Genomic DNA, 20,769 nt, shown 5'->3' with positions numbered 1-20,769 from the left:
CGTCGCTCGGAGTTGCTGATCCCTTGACCAACTTCACTCTTCTCTTTCTCTTCTCTTCCTCTTAACTTGGCTAGCTGGCACCTATAAAACCAAGCACACACTCCTGTTCCCGGGTCGCGACACCAGTTGTGGTGTAGTAAAACACACAAATACCGTCAGATGTGGATTCCTTATACAAACCACAACAAATCGCCGAGTTAGGTCGGCGGTTGTATGGCCTGCGCAGAGAGTGGTCCCCTCGCGGTCCGGCCCTTCCGGGACAGACGAGTGGCTCGCTTTCACTCGGTTCCGACTAACCAAGTCAGATCACTTCCGAGGCTTCGCCGAGTTTGGTTCGGCTGAGCTCGTTCACAACCCTGTGCCCTCCACCAAAGGATGGACGACGGCGCGCGAGCGCTTTTACAGGTCACCGAGCGCAGAGGCTGCTCAGCTAGAAGTGTTACGGCACCCCGGCTATCCGATGTACCGGCCCGCTGAGTATGCGGGACTTTCTTTCGCGCGTAGCGAGACTTTGTCCTACCCGGACCGACCTAATCTCTTGGCGCTACCAATCAATACCCTACAAGCTATGCCTCTCGAGTATTGACGGCAGGCATAATCCAGCCCTATGCAGGGACTTACCGGAAAAGTGTACACGTGTCTTGGACTAGGAAAATTCTGCTCTGTTATCTTCTGGGAGCCCTTTCGGCTCCCCCTATTTAATCCTATGCTTTTCATACAAATATCTAGTGAAATGTAGTCGTTTCGGATCTCTACCGACCCTTCAGCTGAGTTCCGGCGACCGTTGAGCTCAGCGGCTATCCGGATAGCATATCCGGACAGATCGCCGAGTACTTACCGTGATCCTTTGCTCCTAAGCTTTGGGTTTTCAAACCGAGCCGATTCTTGACCTACAGTAGGTTGGCGTATGGTCGAATCTGGAAATCCCTACACCACATATACGACAAAAAGAACGGGTGAAAGTAGTTCGCATTGGGGTGTACCTGTGTTGCTCTCAAATGGTGAGAGCAGGTGGCTGTCGAGCCGGAGGGGCGATTGTGTGCTCTGTAGTAGTAGGCAGAGCATGCGAAGCTCATCGTCGTCGAGGATGGTCCTGAGCGTGGAGAGAAATGGGTCGCGGCTGATAGTGTCAAAAGCACGGGAGAGGTCGATTCCGAGAATGTGGAAGCATTCTTTGTATCTCTGGGCCCGTGCCGCTATCCACCTGTGAGCCCACACTGCATCGGCAGTGCTGCGACTGGGTCTGAGCCCACTTTAATGGGGGGGGAAGGAATTGCTCGACCTTGGGCGAGATGCGGCGGAGGACCACCAGCGATATCGCTTTGCGGATGCTGTTCAATAGAACCATCGGTCGAAGGCTGGCACATTGTCCAGACGGCTTGTTTCACTTGGAGAGTCCGAGTAGGATCCCGTCGCCCAGGTGGATGTTGTCTCCGGCTCTAAGTCCGCGATTGACGATGTCGGCGAAAGGTTTTGCTAGATGATCGGAGCCGTACTTGAGTAGCTCGGCGGTGAATGTATGTGCTATGAGAGGAATAAGTACAGTATATGTAACGGGGTTACATGGTGTGGAGCACACAGGGGTACGAAGTACCCGGAGAGTTAACAAACTCTCAGTACATAAGTTGGAGAGTTAACAAGGTCTCTCAGTACGTTGGCTGAAAGCCACACGTTATGCATTTGATTAGGTTTAACTATGCTAGATAGTTAAAGAGATACATTTACCCCTAGGCGGCTTGGCCGCAATAATAGTAAATAAAACACTTCTGGTTTTGAAGCATAAAAGTTAAGCTGTTAGCTTTGAGCCCTGGTCTTGGGCTTTAAGTGTCCTTTGGATAAGGAACTTAGTATTAGTGACTCTTTGAGTCGAACGTCTTCCTCTGACGCTAAAGCTACGGCAGCCCCGCTGCAGTATATCTACTCCTATTCTACACAATCGCGACTATTCCAAATATCTAGATATCAGTATTACAAATACTTGGATGGGTGCAGTACTACCCGATACTTACAAACCTTCACGCTATATCACCCTCTGCTGTGACCGATGTTCGATCATCCCTCCTGGTAGTACGCACTCTCCCAGCTAAAAACCAGCGCTCGAAGACTTTGGGTGGCATCACCAACTCCGCCATGTACACCAAATTTATTTTCCTGCGGGCGAATGGGAGAATTTCGAGCGCTGTTTTTGCAGCTGAAAACATAGTTGCACGTTTTTCGTCGAAAATATTAAAATACCACCCTCGCGCAAACTTCAGCATGGATACATATTACAGGACCATTGACACACTCACCCACCCCACGTTGTTGGACGATCGACGAATAGAGCTTTGATTTTTCAAACGTCGTAAAAACATAAATTACGTACATTTTCTGATACTACAGTACGTACTGTATAGTATTATGCTTAAAACACGGGCGTGGACATTATTGTACTGAAATAGATAAAAGAGCGATATGTTTTCTTAGATTTGCTGACAAAATCCTAAGCTGTTCCGCGCCTTGTCGCGGCTTTGGTTTCCAATGCATATTATTAGTGGTTATCACGGTTAGAAGGTACGTTTTAGCAACCAACCAGATCAAATAAGCTGTCCCGTCCTTTTCAACTCGCATCTTCCTCTGAAAACAGGAATGTTTGGCTGAGAGGTGAAGATTTGACGTAATTGATGATTAGTCTCACCGTAAAGGGACATATTTCGGGCTAGGACATATTTCTTCCCCTCTCTTACAAATTCAAGTTGAAAGGTAAAGGAGGTCCATCGAATTTCTGGTGAATATCTCACTACCCATTAATTCTTGGAGGTTGAAGTTTTGGCACGTGGTACTACATTATAAGGCCTTTAATTTGGTACCGCGCTCGTCCAGTGTCTCAGAATACGACACTAGATATTATCAATTCCGTCGGTCGGTGGAGTCGCTCACTTACAAAGTCCAAGTAGTTTGAGAACCGCTCCAGCGATTTATACTCTGCGGTACAGCTGTCACTTGCCATATGGAATCGTACTTAATGTAGGAATATTACAAATATTATGCCGCCGAGCGAAACTCGGAGCAAAACTCCGGAGCGTTTCAATCGACCGATTTGGAAATTTAGACTAAAACTCACAATAATATTGTAAAACCTGAGTTAGTTCCCCATCGGATACTAACTTAGTACCCCACCCCAAATGCGGAAACTATTAGAGGGAGATGGTCTATTAAAGGGTGGGGTACCAACGAAGAACAAATCAAACCGTGTCAAAGTGTGATTAGTCTTGATCGATGGTTATTGTCTGTTGCTCGTTAACCATTGTCTACTAGAGATCAATGCCGGCGAGGTTGTCGATGAAGTCATCTGCGCCGTCCAAATCACTGCTTTCCTCCAGTATGTGATCAGCTTTGATCAACGTAGCAGTTGAAGCAGAGTACATAGCAGAGCTCGCAACGGGTGCCCGAAATATGGGTACCCGTGGTTTTAGCCATATCCACCCGCACTTCGGGCGGGTGCGGGTACCCGAAATCTGGCAAACAGCGCTATGGATGGGTGATGATTACCCTAAGCATTTTGTCGATCACAATTACCAGTATAAATAAAAATAGCTCACATTTGCTGTAGGCAAGTTTAACTCGTTTAAAAACTGAAAAAATGCTGTGGCTTCAGTTTTAAATTTACGGGAAACCAACATCAGAATGGCCTTTCACACAATGAACGCTACGAGTGACAAGGCTTCTCAGCTTGCCGCGGAGCGAGCAGGCAAATAAAAGTTAGAAGGAATCAGGAAACTACCCATAAAAGACCTTAAAAGTACAGTGCAGAGAGAGCTCTACGCCAAGGACAAGACTCCACTATTTGTGATGCGGGAGAGTGCCAACTCCAAAGCAAAATGCTGGGAGAAGTTTCGGTTCGTGTACGAGAAGGCTACTGGAATCGCGTTTACGGCGCACGAGACTGGGTTTGTTGTGTGTCTGGGATGTCATGCGATCTACGCGTTCCATCGTAAGAGCGGAACGTCAACGCTAAATAGCCACAGCTCAATATGTACGACTAAAAACCCTGATTCTGGTTCAGGCTCGATTGTTAAATTTGCAAGCAAGCAAGATGTCAGTAGCGCCGATAAAAATGGTGGTGAAATCAGCAGTCAAATTGTGCTGTATTGATTTACGTCCGTTCAGCACCGTGACTGGGGAGGGGTTTAACGAACTTGCCGCAGTTCTTTTTGACGTGGGATTGCGATCCAGAAGAAGTTGTGATATTGGTAAACTACTCCCTGCACCAAACACAGTCAAAAGATACATTATTGATGATGCTGCTATCATCAGAGACAAACTCAAACTTATATGCTGCGCACACTTTGGAGATTACAATGGTGCAGGATTTACTACGGATCTTTGAAGTGACTCAATTCGTAGCCGGTCATTCATGTCTGCTACCATTCACTATATCTCAAGCACGTTCAAATTACAAGCGAGAACTTTGCAAGTGAAGGAGTTATAGGCACCCTCACACACAGCGGCGGTACCACTTCAACATTTTTCAGCTTGTCTACTTTCGTACAAAATTAACGAGCCATCGAAATGTGTTACTGTGACTGACAGTGGCTCAAATGTCAGTGGTAATGATGGTATCAAGTCAATTTACAAGTGGTTGCCGTGTGTGGATCATAAGATTGCAACATTGATCACAACAGTGCTCAACAAGACCACACGAACAGCTAACGGCGAGAGGTCGAAGCCATTTTATCGGTTCTATGACGAAGTGCCGGATATATACAGCCTCATGGACAATTGCAAGGACCTTGTAAGATACATGAAGCAGAGCAATCGTTAGAATGAACTCACCTGGACACTGAAACAAGAGAACGTGACGCGTTGGAATTCTTTGTTACGGTGCTTGGAAATTATGTATGCGTCATACGGGGACGTGATGAACGTTTTGTTGCCTCGAGGCAAGGCTAATCTCATTTCATGCATCGACAAGAATTTACTTCTGGAGTTGATTCGGTTCTTGATACCGTTCAGAGACGCTACATTGCGGTTGGAGTACCTACATTGCATCTGGTAGTGTACGAGCGATACCAGCCCTTGGAGCAAAGCAAGCCACGATGATTACGACGACTCCGGATTCGAAAGGTAGGACTTCAACAGAGGAAACAATTCCGGCAGATAGCTCATCTATTATCGTTGTCAAGTCGTTATTCAAACAGTATGCATTTCCGAAATGGAGTTTGTACCCATGTCATTACATCGCGGCGCTGCTCCATCCAAGACAAAAAAAAATCGACTTCATGTGTTTGGAGTGCCCAGTACAGAGCTACAAAGCGCCAAATCAGCACTCCTTGATCAAATGAACCAAGTGGTACAAGGCCGAGTTCAAAATTCCCGAACCTGTGCTGCGAGAGAAACATCCAAAAGACGAAAGACATCTCAAGCTGCTGCTGCAAACTTGTACTCATCAGACGAAAGTGATTCAAATGCCGAGACGTCCTCAAGCTCGGTAGAGCGTGAATTTGAGGCATACTGGACTTTCAAACTGCAAAAAGAGGAAAAGAAGAACTTCCATTTGCTGCAGTGGTGGCTTCAAGTACGTAGGACTGGCTTTCCTACTCTTGCGAAAGTTGCCCGGTCGATTTTGTGCGTCCCAGCGTCTAGTACAATGTCAGAGAGCAACTTCTCCAGTGCGGGTAATTCTCTATCTAAGCGCAGGAACGCCCCGAAGGCTTCGGTACTCGACGACATACTACTCGTACGTTCAAATTCGGATCTACCGTAAATGAATGCTCTAAGTTTGTAATAGAATAATGATTAGTGCGGGTGCGGGTACCCGAAGTGCTTGGAAAGGCTTCGAGGTTACGGGTACGGTTGACCGCTGTAAGCTATCGGGTGGTTTGGGTGGACCGCGCTATCCAATTTGCGAGCTCTGGTACATAGCACGCTTCGCATCAAGCGCCTCCTTCAAGGCGACACCGTAAATGGAATGCTTTCGCTCGCTCCGACGCAAAACAGAGCAATTGATACCAGAGATTGTTATGGCATGCTGGAAACTTGGTGTCATCACGGTACTACAGGTCATTTGAAAATAGAGGGTGAAATTCATGGATCAGGACCCGCAGACAGCCCCTTCCCGTTTTAGAGCGATGCTATCAATACGGCTTCGTCAAGGTTACCGATCGATAGCGGCCACATATGACCTTTCTGGTACCTAAACTATAAGCGTACTCAACGCATACTTGAATTCATGAGCATCCGAGTCTGGTTGCGTTGAGAAGCTTTCTTGGGTTGTACGTCTGTATTCAAGCAAGTGTCAGTATTGACTACCTTTAAATTCATTTTTTCATTTCAAAACTAAACGAAGCACATACGCACTTTTGCTTGCCTTTGTCTTTTGCGCTGCTGAAGGATAGGAGATTCGTGGCCTGATAGCATCACAGGTCATGTCATCATTTGACTTGTGAATATATCTTGACAATGTATAAACATCATATTTTGGTAAGATAGCACTTACCTTCGCTGTCGCCGCATGCTTTCCGCTTTAATTTCTTAACAAAGGGTGATTCCGAAGCCACAAAGTCGCCCCCCCTGCTGTCAGATGCCTCCGAGCGTGCTGATAGTCGTTGTTGAAAACCCGATAGCTGTAAAGATATTACATCCAAAATGTTTTAGGCTAAACTCGGCAACAAACCTGACTTGCTGTCGATATTGAGCAGTTTTCTCATCTTTATTTGCACACGAGCCCGCAAATTCGCAAATAATGCAAGCCAGTGATTTCAATGTAACCACCTATCTGTTTTATGCAATATACAGATCTTTATTTCACACCATCGTAGAGTTTCTGAAAATGCAAGAAAAAATGATTTACGACACGACCTCTGTAATGTCGCGGTTCCGCAACACCGTAGTGAAATAATGACTAATGAGCAACAATCACTTGTGTAGCAACTGTATAACTAAGCGCAGCTCTTCCTAGAGTGGGTATTGCTAAAGCTGTATTCCCGGCTTAGCAAATACCGGAATAAAATCTCTATTCTCCCTTTCTACCAGGCTAAAGCCAACGGTATTCTCTCCGAGCGCACTCGTCCCAGACGCGTCTCAGACATTGAAGTCGCTCTCTTTTATTCTTGTTTCTCTTACTCTCTTCTCGACTTCAAGTCCTACCTCTTTGCCTGTCTCCAAATAGTACAAGTCATTCAGTACTCGCCGCATTTCAAACACGCAAACTATGCAGCTGCACGATACATTAGAGTCGGACTTGGTCTTGACTCAATGAGTTCAAACACCAAGATCCTGATGTCACTTCGTGATGCTCTCTCTTCCTTTTTATCCCACAACATTTTTCTCTCGCCTTCATACGGCAGGCGGCTTTCCTCCCATTACATGAGTCTGTCCTCGGCACTGGTTGCACCTGCACCAACTTCTTGCACCCCAAGAGTGTCCCTAAGTTGCCGAAATACCTCCGCAGGCAACGGCTTTGTCATGGTGTCGGCTACATTAGCTTGTGTTGCCACGGAGCTAATTCCCACTTCTCTCTCCACGACATACTCGCGGATCTTGAGGTCTTTGATTCTGAGCTGCTTCGTACGCCGGTGTTTCCCAGCATGTTTCATCAATGCAACGGCGCTGCTCGAATCACAGAACAATATCGTCTTTTCTCTTGGTAGACCCAACTCATCAACCAATTGCTCTAGCCAGATAGCATCATGCAGGCCCTCGTTGACCGCAATTAACTCAGCTTCACATATGCTTTCCGCTAATATTCCCTGTTTCCAGCTCTTCGCCGGAAGCAGCTGACCATTGCAAAGCACTGTAAATCCACTGAATGACTTCAAGTCTTCTGGATCAGACGCAAAACTGGCATCCGCATGGACCTCAATCTGAAGCTTCTCATATTTTCTTGCTTCGTTCGGATCGTAGTGCAACCCCATTTCACTAGTGCCTTTCACATATCTAAATACCCTTTTGGCTGCTTGCCAATGCACCACTCCAATCTTCTCCAAAACTTTACTTAGAATTCGGAGAGCTGTGGCCAAATCGGGTCTTGATCCACTCATCAAGTACTGCAAGCACCCAACCAGACTACGATACGGAAAGCTCTTACCCTTCTTTTGCTCGTCCTCAGTAGCCTTCACTAATTTCACTGCATCAGGATACATTGGTATTCTTACCGAATGCGCCTCGTTCATTCTGAACGTACGCAGCATATCTTGCACATACTTCGTCTGCCGGAACATCACATGCGTTTCTGGCGCATACGAAATCTGTAGTCCCAACATGTAGTTCACTTCACCAAGCTCTTTAATCCTAAAGCACTCGTGCAGCTTTGCCGCAAAATGATCTACATCTTCATTCCGTCCAATGATCAGAAAGTGATCCACATAGACTGGAACGAACTCCATGCGATCTCCCCCTTAATCCAATAAACCCCTAGGGTCCTTCACGCCCCAAGTTTATCAAGGCTCTGTGCAGCGCGTTAATTTAGTTCATGGGCGACTGACGCAACCCATAAAAGCTCTTCAGCAACAAGCACACGAATTCTTCATAACCACGCTTCACATGACCCTCTGGCTGCTCCATGTCCATGACACGATCCGTTAGAGCATTGAGGAATGCCGTCGCAAAGTCATACTGCTTGGCCACCATCTAATGCATTCCAGCAAAGAGCAACACAATCTCAACGTCTCGAACCTTATCACTGGAGCGAGCGTTTCATCATAGTCCAACTTCCAGATCTGTAGGTACCCCAGCACCACTAACCGCGCTTTGAACCGTATCAGGCGATGCTCGTTCTCCTTCAACACCCAAATCCATTTATTCTTCAGTATGTGAGCATTCTTAGGTCGCGGCACTAAGATCCAAGTCTCGATTTTCAGCTGTGCCAGGAACTCTTCCTTAGTAGCCTGAAGCCACTGTTCTTTCTGCGGTGATGCCATCATTTCGTCTCATGTCAATGGTACTTCGTATCCTAACATTGAGGTTGCCGAAGTCGATGCGCTAAACACACTCGCCACGAAATCATGGTATCTGGCAGGCTTTTTTTAACGCCGAGGATCTTTCACCTCCACTGGAAAATGGCGTTTCTTCCTCCCCTTCGGTTGGGCTATTCTCTTCTTCAAAACTCTCTTCTGTTTCTTTTGTCTCCTCCTCGTCAGTCAAGCGCATGCGAGGTTCATCATTGTTCCTTTGCACTTGATTACTCTCCTCCAACCCGAGATCTTCTTGATCACTATCGCTCTCAGCATGCTCGGTAGGCAATTCGAAACGTACTCGCCTTAGCATACGAGGTTCATCTTTCCCCTTTGGGCTCATAATCATGAGCAACAATCACTTGTGTAGCAGCTGTATCACTAAGCGCAGCTCTTCCTAGAGTGGGTATTGCTAAAGCTGTATTCCCGGCTTAGCAAATAGCGGAATAAAATCTCTGTTCTCCTTTTCTACCAGGCTAAAGCCAACGGTCTTCTCTCCGAGCGCACTCGTCCCAGACGCGTCTCAGACATTGAAGTCACTCTCTTTTATTCTTGTTTCTCTTATGACTTCCGTCCGGGACAATTGTGAGAGTGACGGTGTAGTGTGTTGGCACTGCTGAGCGCATTAATCTAGCGTCACCGGTTGCAGGCTTATGAGAGGCCAATCTGAACGAGGCTATCGACAGAGAACAAGAACAAATCCTTGATTTCGCTCAATCGACTTCAAACAGCTGCAACCGTTTGCAGTTTTCAGCTTTGTCTGTCTCACAGTGAAATACTAGAGCAAATACTCGTCAGTTTTAAATCCTGCCATCACTACTGCTGTTTTAGAACCTGACCAAAAGAGTTGTTTGGTAGCTGTCGGCTCAGATGATAAGGAGGCAACAAACGTACTTAACTGGAGAAAGTTAAAAATATCATCAAGTATTTAATATTTTTCAAATCTCTGAGTTTATAGTAAAATATTATGTTGGCTTTAAAAAAAATGAGTTGCTATTAATATTTAATATCGAAAATAGTACCACTACTGTCAAAAATATCATTTGGTATTCGGTAAACATTAGTCCCTGCCGGGAGCACTGTACGCTACTGCCGATAATTGCCGACGCGTGTCGTTGCAAGTAGACGAAGCCGGAGCCTAATGATTCGAAGGAAAATGTCAGCAGGTGTATGGGTATACAAAGGTTTTGTCAAAATGCATGAACAGTGTCACAATGTGTATTTTTAAGAAGTCGGTTATTGTCAGTACGTGTGCTCAGTAAAAGCTTCGTCAAAACGTGTATGTCTAGAGTGGTGAAGTTCAGGACGTGGTCTTAGTGACTGGCTACGCTTGCCCGGCAGGACGTCAGGGGCTAATGAGGCGGCGGAATCTTCTGCAATGTTGTTTGCAGACGTGCTATACCGAATTCCCTTAGTTATCACGTACTATTTGCTATGACATTCAGGAGGGTTTCAGCCAATCAGGGGCCGAACGGGAAATATGTCGTTGTTGTACTGTATTTAGCTAGCATGTCCAACCACAGCAAAAATTAGCAAGAAAATCGCTCTCTTCCAGACGTAACAACACAGAGCTGGCAAGCATATAAAGAAGAACTACATTGAGATTGTTCGCTACATCTTCGAATCCGGTAGATCTCGCTACAACTAGAAACATAAGCGCAGGTAGCGGTATCTCATGCACTGCAACGTCTGCTTGTCGAGAAGCCCGACTTGATCGGCACCACAAAAGTTTTCGAACGCAATAAGAACGTAAATACCGCAGTTGTAGCTGTCTGTCTGGACTCCTAGTCCCGATTCGGAATTGCGCACACGAATGCCATGTCCAACAGCCCCCGGAAGAAGCGCTATTATCTTCTGAGCCACGGATCGAACGCTAACAAGATACGACGATGCGCTGCTATCGTAGATGTAGGCTTGCTTATCAGCCAGGTTCAGCATAATGGAGCACCAATGGTTGTGTGCACAATTCACTGGGATAAAAACCTTCTCGTTGGATAAGCTTGACAGCTTCGCTTGAATAGTCGCGGAGCTGGTAGATACTGATCCATCCACTACAACGCCAAGCGTGGCTGAGTCAAACATGACAATATTGTGATCTGAGGAAAACAACTTTTCCACGACCAGTTGCATCATCTCGTCGCTAATCCAGTTCCTCTCTAAAATGTTAGACTACACCTCGGTATCTCCATCGCAACTACATAAATAAGCGAGCAATCATACATCAGTAGATAATGCCGGAAGTGCTTTCAACTTTCCTGGAATATCTGGGTCTTCGGTCACGGCGAAATGAGTGCCGTCCAAGCGAGAAAACTCAATATTTGCAAGCCAGATTAGCGCGGACTAAATCTTCTTGATTGTAGTAGCAGCTCGATGCCACTTTCTCATTATTGCCACGGTAGCGTTTTCAAAACCTCCGACGCCCAGCAAGTTCCATCTCACGAACCCCAGGGTGCTTAAACTGGTACGCCGTCACTTTGGAACAGGGAAGGGAAAAAATAAATTGGTTTATCCGCCGGAAAAAAATTGCAATCAAAATGCTATATTGCAGGTACCGATGAGATTGCAATATAAACTGCAAAAAAACCTGCAATACTCAGCTTCACTAAGTAATCGCGATTAACACTTGCTCACCATCGTGTGACTTCCTTATCGCTTTGGCAACAAGACGTGAGTTCCAGAAATCCTAGTTTACCTTGAGAAACATAATGGTTTCGAACATGCCAGGCGTCAGGCGGGATCGGCGGTCCGTCATCACGTATTTAGCTGCACTAAACAACCTCTCAACTGCTACGGATGTTCCTTTCATGAAGCTGAGGTTCTCATATGCCGTTGTCTAAGTCATTTTCAGGCGCTTGCGTTCTCGTATCTGGTGGTAGTAGTCGACCATTTCGCCGTGTACAATGCGTCTAGACGGGGGGGGGCTGTTTTAACTTCAAACTGCTTTATAGCAGCTTTCTCTCTGGTTGACAAATCTCCTGTGGTGTCGTTAAGGACCTTCGTTATTGCTGCTTCGAAGACAGGATCGTGCACAATGGAGGCGTATTGTGCAAGGTGATGGCTCATCTCCGGATAGTCCTCCAGAATAGCGTCGAAAGTCCCGCGAGCAGAAGCCACGGTGACATTCTTGTCTTGGAGGCCGACACGTAGTGTCGAAGTAGTACTTGATCGACGCGGGCATTCCGTCACGTCTGGCTTTATTTTTTGAGAGAGCCATTGTAGAGATTGGTGAGGTACACACAGGGAGTGTTTGTGCTTCTGCGACTGAGAGGATTTAGGAATGAAACTTTTGATGCACTTTTGAGAAATAACCTATTCCGCAGGTAGACTAGTAATCTCTTCCGCAAACGCTATACCTTAAACTAGAAAATTTGGGCGGACAAGACCTCGAAGGAAGATCTAACTTCAAGGTAGACTTCAAGATACTTCGTACTTAACGCTAGATTATTGCAATTTGAATATTGCAATTAAAATACCCGATTGCATGCCTCACCAAAATTGCAATACCAAACTGCACCTAAAGAGCCAACTGCAATAAATGCGAACGATCTACGCGAAATCATCATAAAAAAATAAAAGTGCAACGTGACCATAAACTATTATGGGGGAGTTAATTCATACGAACATCCTTGTTATCTGGCCTTGTTACGTTAAGATCACCCTCTGTTTCTTATCCGATATCTCCGCTTGATCGGGTGCCTTCCAAAACCCATATAAAACGGTTTAGTTAGCCGTGGTAATGATTTAAGAGAGTGTGTCCTGCACCCAACTGGGTTGTCGTGTTGAGGCCAGACTTTTACCCCTAGCCCCTCGACGGCATCCGACAGACTGTATAGCGTATACACACGCCGTCAGCCACTGATTTTAAGGGGAGGTCCAAATCGAAAATCTGCAGCCGGAGAAATGGACTTGCGAGTGATGCCGCCAAGGCCTACCGTCTGCGCATCGCGAAGCAGCTCCGGCAGTGAGAGATCGGCTTCAGGGAAGAGTGGTCTGAGTGATGAGGAGTGGGTGGAGTCTGCTTCGAGTCCCAATGAGTACAAGGAGCAGCATTGCATCTATGACCGGAACGTCTGAACGCTCCTACGCAGCGACTCCGCCCAAAAGGGCGACCTCGACTTCCACGAGTCCGAGGTCGTAAAGTGAGGAGGAACCTCGTGTCATCCTTCACAGCGACGCACAAACTAGAGGTCCTAGGCCACTTGACAAGGGGTGGGAACATCAAGCGAACAATCAGTAATTTCTATCCTGATCTTCCTCAGGCTAAATATGACAGCCGCCGTACACTTATTCATTGTTGGCGCCGGACACGGCCCAAACTCGAAAAGTTATGCGGCGATTGTGGCGGTGCCAACAAGAAAAAGTCACGAGCGAAAGGTGAGGGCACGATACTGCCAAAAGAAAAGGAGCTTTGTTTGGTACGTTGGATAAATGATCTGAGGGAGGAAGGGGTGCCTGTTACTGCAACTATGTTACGCATTCAAGCATTAGAAGTAGCAGAGAGTGCTATGATCACCCTATTTGATGCGTCGTGGTGCTAGCAAAATCGTTTCAAAGAGCGTCATCGACTTTCTCTGCGTTGCAAAATGTAGCAAGGGCAGATTCAGCCGCCGGAACTCGCCCAAGTGTCGACTACTTGCGATTAAGAAACAAATGGATTCAGAGTCTAAGAGAGCAGCTACAAGCGCGAAAACCTGGTGTCGCTTTTAAGTCAAAAGCACTAGATCGAACAGAGCCCTGCAACTGGATTCATTCAACGTGGAGTGACGTGTCAGCCTCCACACTTTCCGCCGACTTCCGAAAATGCGGTTTGATTGAACGTGTTGGTGGGGAACACGACGATATTGAACCTGAAAGTACTCGAGTGCACGAGGATGCAAATGACATCGTGAATGAAGTCCTAATATCGGGGGATTTAGACATGGAGATAGGAGAATTTAGTTTGGACGATGATTTTGACAACATGTTCCGAGCCGTTGCACATATTAATCTACAACAATAGATTTTTTTATGAGCACTTTGGATAGACAGTACATGCAATTTCTGGTCTATGTGCGAGCACTTTTCTGAATGTCATTACTAAGGGAATTCGGTACACAACAGCTTGAATTCTACCATTGTGTATTGCTCTGTCAGAGGTTACATCTTCTTTTTCACTTGGGCAAGTTCCGTTTAAGTATATTACTTCGACTTCCTTCTCCCGACTATCAGTGTGACCACTTTGCCTTAAGTTAGCTCTTCGTACGCTGTTATAGGCTGTTTCATTGACACTAGAGTTGCAACTTTTCAAGGCAGCGTCCTTACTGTCTTCCGTGAGGTCAACGATAAGCTTTCGACGCGCTCCATTACTGTTTTTCCTGTTCTTAAGAAGAATAATTCTAAGAGGGATGGTACTTTGCAGCATTTTGTCTTGGTGAGTGCGCGATATACACTTAAAGACTTCGTTTGCATTGTTCCTTTGTACACTTTCTTTGAGTCACGAACAAACACGCGTCGCGTCATGCGAAATACTTTCCTTTACTTCAAGCCGAAGTATAGGATAAATTTCTCATGACGGCTTTAAGTAGAAAAAAAAACCGCATGGTGGCTGTTTGTGAAGGCAACCTTAGTGCTCTGACTATACGTCGGTGTTTGTTGGAAAGTGTCCTTTACCCGCAAAACCGAGAGCTAAACCTCGACGATGTGTAACTCTGTTCTGCCACTACACCGTCCCTGTGGGCGAACGACGGGTTTTGGGCATACTGGTACGGTTAGAAGGACCTCTGTAACTCAAAGGTTGGACAGTACACCGTTCACTCTAATTAGTCGTGCTTAGAAATTAGTCGTGCATTTGCGCTTTAGTGACGTCACAAATGTGGGATATTTAAGAAGACTCTCAACTCTAAACAAAAGCACTGGTTTTGGAAACATCTGGATTACTTCATTCTAGGTTTGAAATTTGAACGAGTAGATTTAAGTACCAGGCAACTTAATTTCAGTTAAATTGTGCTCCCAACCTCAACACCATTATCGGTCATGACATGACTAATAAGAGTGAACGGTGTATGTGTGTGGGTATCAAAGGTCGTGTCACCATCACGGACCTGGTGCCTCACACGCAATTTGACAAACGTTTTGTGTCTCACACACCTGCTGACATTTTCTCATGAATTATACAGTAACCCTATTAGCCAGTAAATGGGTAGTCTGTACATAATGATAGCAGCAGGGTCAAAACGTGCATCACTCTATTTAAAACTGAACAACAGAGTTAATATACGCCTCAAGTGGCATTAAAGAAATTTAATACTGAATTCCTTGACTGGCAGTGAGAATTGGGCCAACAAAAGCATACTTTATTAGAATACATGAACTAGACCATTTCTCCAAGTTGCCAATTTTACCAACCATTGTGCAAATGGCCCGTTCTAGTGTGGAGTAACACCATTTTTATTTTTAGGCTAGAGTATTTGGCTTTTCCCACGACTTACGGATCTGTATCTTACAGACTGAAATACAGCATGGTTTTGCAAAACCGGTTTACAGTACCGGTACAATTCAATGCAGTTTGCATTTTCCTCAGTACATAAACAACAATCCCAAGACTATCTTGAAGGCAGGGTCTTAATGGATAATGTAACCTCCTTTATGTAATATTAAAATACAGTAGTATGAAAGTTGAGAGCAAGAGAGTGACTTTTACCACAAAATGAGTTTGTAAGCCGACGGGTTTTCCCCATAAGGGGTGAAAGCCGACTCTCTCGGCAACACGAACCCAGCAGGACCAAGCATGGCTAAACCTCGCTCAACCCTACATATATAGGGTTAAAGCCCAGGAAGGTCTGAATTTGGTTTAGGAGGGTGATATAATTCACGCCAAGTCCTCCACTTCTGGACTTATGACACCCATTTCCCCCTTCTGGCAATAATCTTTGCCGTGAGAGCAAAGACAGAGCACGCCAAACACATGCATTTACTGCGTCAGCACAAAGTAAATCATTTGACTTCTGTATTAATTTGACCTTCTGAGTGTCGCAATAAGGCATAATCGACGATTAGAGGTCACAGCAGGAAAGTGACCAGCCGCGCTTCGCTTGGCTGAGCGCCCCTTCGTCGCCCCCGCGGTTCGCTGCGCTCGCAATATGGAGATAGAATGTACTGGAAAGTTTAGTGCTCGGCTCGCTGGTGAGCTCAGCACTGGGCCTACCTCACACCCGCTCACCTTTGTTGGCTACGGCAACCACGTCGCCCAGCCCGTGTGTGTTATCTCAGCGATGGGCGTGTAATCTACAATTTTCTGGAGAGCAAATGCCTTGCAAATCGCAACTTCGAAGTCGTGCTCCCCGGCACAGTCAGAAGAACCGTGTGTCCACCGAAACGTGCAAACACGGTTTGACTGGCACACTTCGTTCTGCCCGTTCAGTTTTTCAATAAAACTCTCACTTGCATCTGTGTTAGCTGTACTTTCACGGCGTTGGCATTTATGAAGAACACCAAAAGGTATATTAATACTGCAGCTTGTTTCGTACATGTATAATACTTCAGAGGTACCGGTACACACGTACATGTACTGTATTAATATTAATTTGATACTTAATGAGTACCACCTTGCGAGATCACACCAGCTAATACTTTTGAATCAATTAAAACCTGTAGTATTGTACACGTATTTTTTTTAATAATAATACAGTGCAGATTTTTTCTACCCAGACCAAGTATGCGGGTTGCATTACTAGTAGATGAACCTACGCTGTATATATGGGCTTTTGTGCTTATTACAATGCCGCCCAACCGCGTGGTTTGAGCATTTTACCTGTTGGAGTTCTCACCTCCCAAGCCAAGAGAGACCTGTGGCCGAGCTTACCCCACACCATCCTGAGATGTCTCTTGAGCAAGGCCCTTCCAAGGTGGCGATGGAATCCAGCGGCTCTCGCCCGGCGCAGCGAATCAGACTGAAGTGGACAAGATTACTTCCATAGACAAGCGTTCAATTGCAAGATTCTGGAAAGCTTGAGACTGTAACAGTACAGTTCTATAAGAATCCTGTTGGCATGACACGTTCTTGAGCTCCTCATTTTCCAATCTACTCGCTTGCGAGAGGATTACCTTAAGCCACTACCAACTCAAAACCATGGTGTACACGCCCCGTGCCTACCTCGTCTCCGCCGCCGTCGCCCTGGTGGCGATGCAGTTGCAGCTACCTCGCTGTTCTACGACCCCGAGACCATATCCGGTACGGATGGCACAATCAGTGGCAAGTTCCCGGCTCGTGGTGCCGAGGTCGCTGACCAGGACTGCACCTTCACGGTGGAGGTGGACCCGACTCTGCCGGACATCGCGACCATCTCGACGGTGCCGGTGACCTATCCGGGCCTGCTGGCCAACCTGACCACGGTGCCTTCTGAGCCCTTGTTCACGAAGGTGGGCACAGCCGTATTGTCGGAGCCTATTCCGGCGATCGACGCCGATCAGGATAGCTACGTCGGTAAGTCGACGAGCACCCCGGTCACCGTGCCTGATACCAAGACGGGCGTCTCGACACCGTCGATTGTCAAGAGTGCCACGGACTGCGCCACCGGCTGGGAGGACAGCAGCACTACCCAAGCGAAGATGGAGAAGAAGCGCCGCCTGGAGGCGAACTCGAACAAGGATATTGCCAAGCTGGAGGCCTACTTTGGCACGTCGATGGAAACGACGCTGAAGAACCTGCCTACTAAGGGTGTGCGCACGCCGTCGCCGTGGGCCGGTCCGTACTGGCCGACCTTCCAGGACAGTATCAATGTCCAGTGGAGTGAGGGTGAAGCCAGCCCTGCCGAGAAGTACGCCAAGGCTTTCGGTCTTGACGTGACGGATTTCATGAACAAGGTGTCGGAAGACAACGGCATTGACTCCATGAGCAAGCGCCCCAAGTGCACGTCAAACAACGACTGTGCCAACCTCACGGACGGCAGTGGCTGTGGCATTCGTGCTGGCCAGACCTCGGGCTACTGCATCCCCACCTGGTTCGGGATCTGCCACGCCTGGACACCTGCCTCGATACTGGAGGCCGAGCCCAACTGCCCGGTGACCCACAACGGCGTGACGTTCCACCCGATGGACCTCAAGGCGCTGATCTCGGACATCTACGATGGCGCTTCGGTTCCGACGGTGTTTACTGGAACACGTTTCAACGGTGGCAGCGACACTGTTGACGAGTACGGCCGTCACTCAAGCGCTGCGTACCGTGACTTGAACCCTGCCTTCTTCCACATCATCACGACCAACCTTATCGGCAAGTTGAACGCCACGTTCATCGCTGATGTCACCGCCGGCTCGGAGGTGTGGAACCAGCCCGTGCGTGGCTTCAAGGTGTTCGAGCAGACCGAGATGTCGCTCGAGGAAGGCGCCCAGACTTTCTACGGCCTCGAGAAGTATCCGTGGAACGCCGCTGCTAAGAGCCTCGTGTACGTGAAGATGCGCTTCTCGTGGATCTTCGAGACGTACACGGACGGTGGTCTGGTGGCCTCGGGCGAGGTGGACAAGTTCACAACGGGTGCCTACTACACGTACCTGCTTGAGATGGACGACGATGGAAAGATCATCGGTGGCGAGTGGGTCTACAAGTCGGACGAGGACCACCCCGATTTCATTTGGTTCCCCAAGGCGAAACCTGCTGCTGACACGGTGACCAGCATTGGTCTGAGCTACGCTGATGTGAGCATGCTCCTGGAGAAGTCTGTCGCCTGCTCGGACTCTTCTGCTTCTTCGACTGCTGGATCCCATGAGCCTGCGGGCTCCGCTGGCTCGTCGTCGCCTTCGTCGTCTACGTCAGCTTCAACTTCGGGATCGGCTGCCAGCTCTTTTGGGGCGACGGGATCAGCGTCGACTGGTTCGGCGACGTCGGCTAGCGCTTCCAACAACCAGGCTTAAGATTCCTTCGCCAAATCTTTTGCTGTTTCTCTGTTGACGGCAATCCCATATTCTTCCGAAGTGAAGATGATTCCTACTACGTAGTACCAAACAGATTCACCCAGTGAATGTTGCTTGAAGAAGATTGGGTGAAACAAATCTCTCTTTTGAAGTAGAATAACCCATTGGGTGAGTTTTGATAAATCTCTTACTGTACAGTAGTTGGAATTCGCCAGTGACAGATAAGTGATTCTTGCCGTACTGTACGTGATTTACGAGTTGCCGCTTATAATACTAGAATGCGCTGACAGTGCGAGGATCTCCACATAAAGGCAACAAAGATGGTGGAGAAAAAAAGACGAGTGCTAAGATGGCGCAGTTGCCGATTGGAAGTTCTAGAGTGTAACCTGTAGGAGAATGCATTGCTCAAGAAAAATTGTTCTTCATGATGACGTTGTACGGCGCGCATTTGTAGAATATATGCCCACCATGCTACAAGCTGTTGAAGAATCATCTGAGATTGGAGCTTATTAATGACAGTAGCAAGGACATTCGAAGGAGCCGTCGTCCGAATTGCTGCCACAAGTGGTTACATGTAGCGAGCAACAGAAGCATTTATATTCCAAGCTTCGAGTATCACGAACACTCCTTGCGTGCCCCAGCTCGAATCTCTACGTATAAAGTAAGCATATGCTTCAAATGTGTGCACTTCTTTAAGTTCAATTGCTGATTCTGAAAACGCGGTACCCATACAAATTTAAGTCATTAAAGAATACCGTTGTATTTCGGTCATACAATTACTGTTGTCGTTGGCAACCACTACTGACCCGAGTTAAAGCCGAGTTACGCGCTATCAGTTGCACTATTCGATAGGCGATGGCAAATTTTACGTCTCTACAAGTTTTCACGCCACCCAGTTTAAAACTGACGGCCTTGCAAAGACTTCACAAACTTTCCGTCATCATATCTTTGCGACCAAGTGTCCGATTTAGTTCAAAATTCGACAAAAAACTTACCGTAATCCGAAAAGTAATTTAGACCAATCAGTTGTCAGTTTAGCGCAGCTACATACACCATTTCCCAAGCATTTGCACAAAAAAAGGATTTATACATTTTTCGACCAAACTGCAAAATGAACTCCTCCAATCGTTTCGGTGCGAATTTGTGCCACCTTTCAGCCCAACTCCTGCACATTCCCCCTCCATTATCGAAAATGTCTTCCACCCAGCAACCTTTCAAGACCAACGTCTCCTTCGAGCGAGCCCAAGCACAGGCTAGGGTCGTGCGTGCCTTTCAAGACGGCAAGAATTGAAGAGAGGTAGCTACTGCCAACGACGTCAACTACTTTACCGCGCGGCGCGCCATTCTTGCGGCTGGCCAAGAACCCAAGAAGTGCGGCGGCTTACGACAGTCGTCTGTCAAGATGACGGTAGACGTTATGAGTAAGATCGAGGAGCTGATCGACGAGACTTGCCGCATGACACTGGAGCAGCTGAGCGACAGGATCCACGCCGACTTAGGGGTTATCGTCAGTAAGACGTCGGTTCACCGGGCGCTACAGGGTATGCTTTACTCTACGAAGCGCGTACGCATCGAGAAGGCGACGATGAACTCGACCATCAACAAGGAGAAGCGAAAGACGTTTGTCTTAGAGCTAAACAAGCACATTAAAAAAGGAAATGTGGTGGTTTTTTAAGATGAGACTACCGGTAATATTAATTTATATTTTCGAGGAATGAAGGTTGGTCCCGCATTGGTCAGCGCGCTGTCGTCCAGTTGCCACCATCACAAGGCAAAACCTTCACGTGCAAGGCGGCGTTTCAAGCGGCTCTGGGCTAATCCTACTTCGAACTCATAACGGCTCGGTCAAGAAACAAGAGAATGCGGGCTTCATAGTAGACTTGTTCATTGCCGCCCTCCAGTCAGAGGAGTACAAAGAGCTGCAGCCAGCCGAAGTCGTGATCGTCACAGA

The 20,769-nt window shown here is 47.1% G+C and overlaps 1 protein-coding gene across 1 annotated transcript; it reads left to right on the top strand.

Moving 5' to 3' along the window:
- Nucleotides 1–16,689: 16,689 nt before the first annotated feature.
- Nucleotides 16,690–18,931, top strand: PITG_16963 (transglutaminase elicitor M81C; the record flags this gene model as incomplete). The annotated part of the gene is made up of 2 exons (XM_002897137.1): nucleotides 16,690–16,707; nucleotides 17,022–18,931. 2 exons carry the CDS (start codon nucleotides 16,690–16,692, stop codon nucleotides 18,816–18,818), a joined length of 1,815 nt encoding a protein of 604 aa, XP_002897183.1.
- Between the last annotated feature and the right edge of the window lie 1,838 nt (nucleotides 18,932–20,769).

The sequence above is a fragment of the Phytophthora infestans genome, genomic scaffold (genome assembly GCF_000142945.1).
Source record: "Phytophthora infestans T30-4 supercont1.47 genomic scaffold, whole genome shotgun sequence".
Taxonomy (NCBI): Eukaryota; Oomycota; class Peronosporomycetes; order Peronosporales; family Peronosporaceae; genus Phytophthora; species Phytophthora infestans.
The sequence above is the reverse complement of the archived record's forward strand: the minus strand, read 5'-3'. Positions and strand labels throughout refer to the sequence as shown.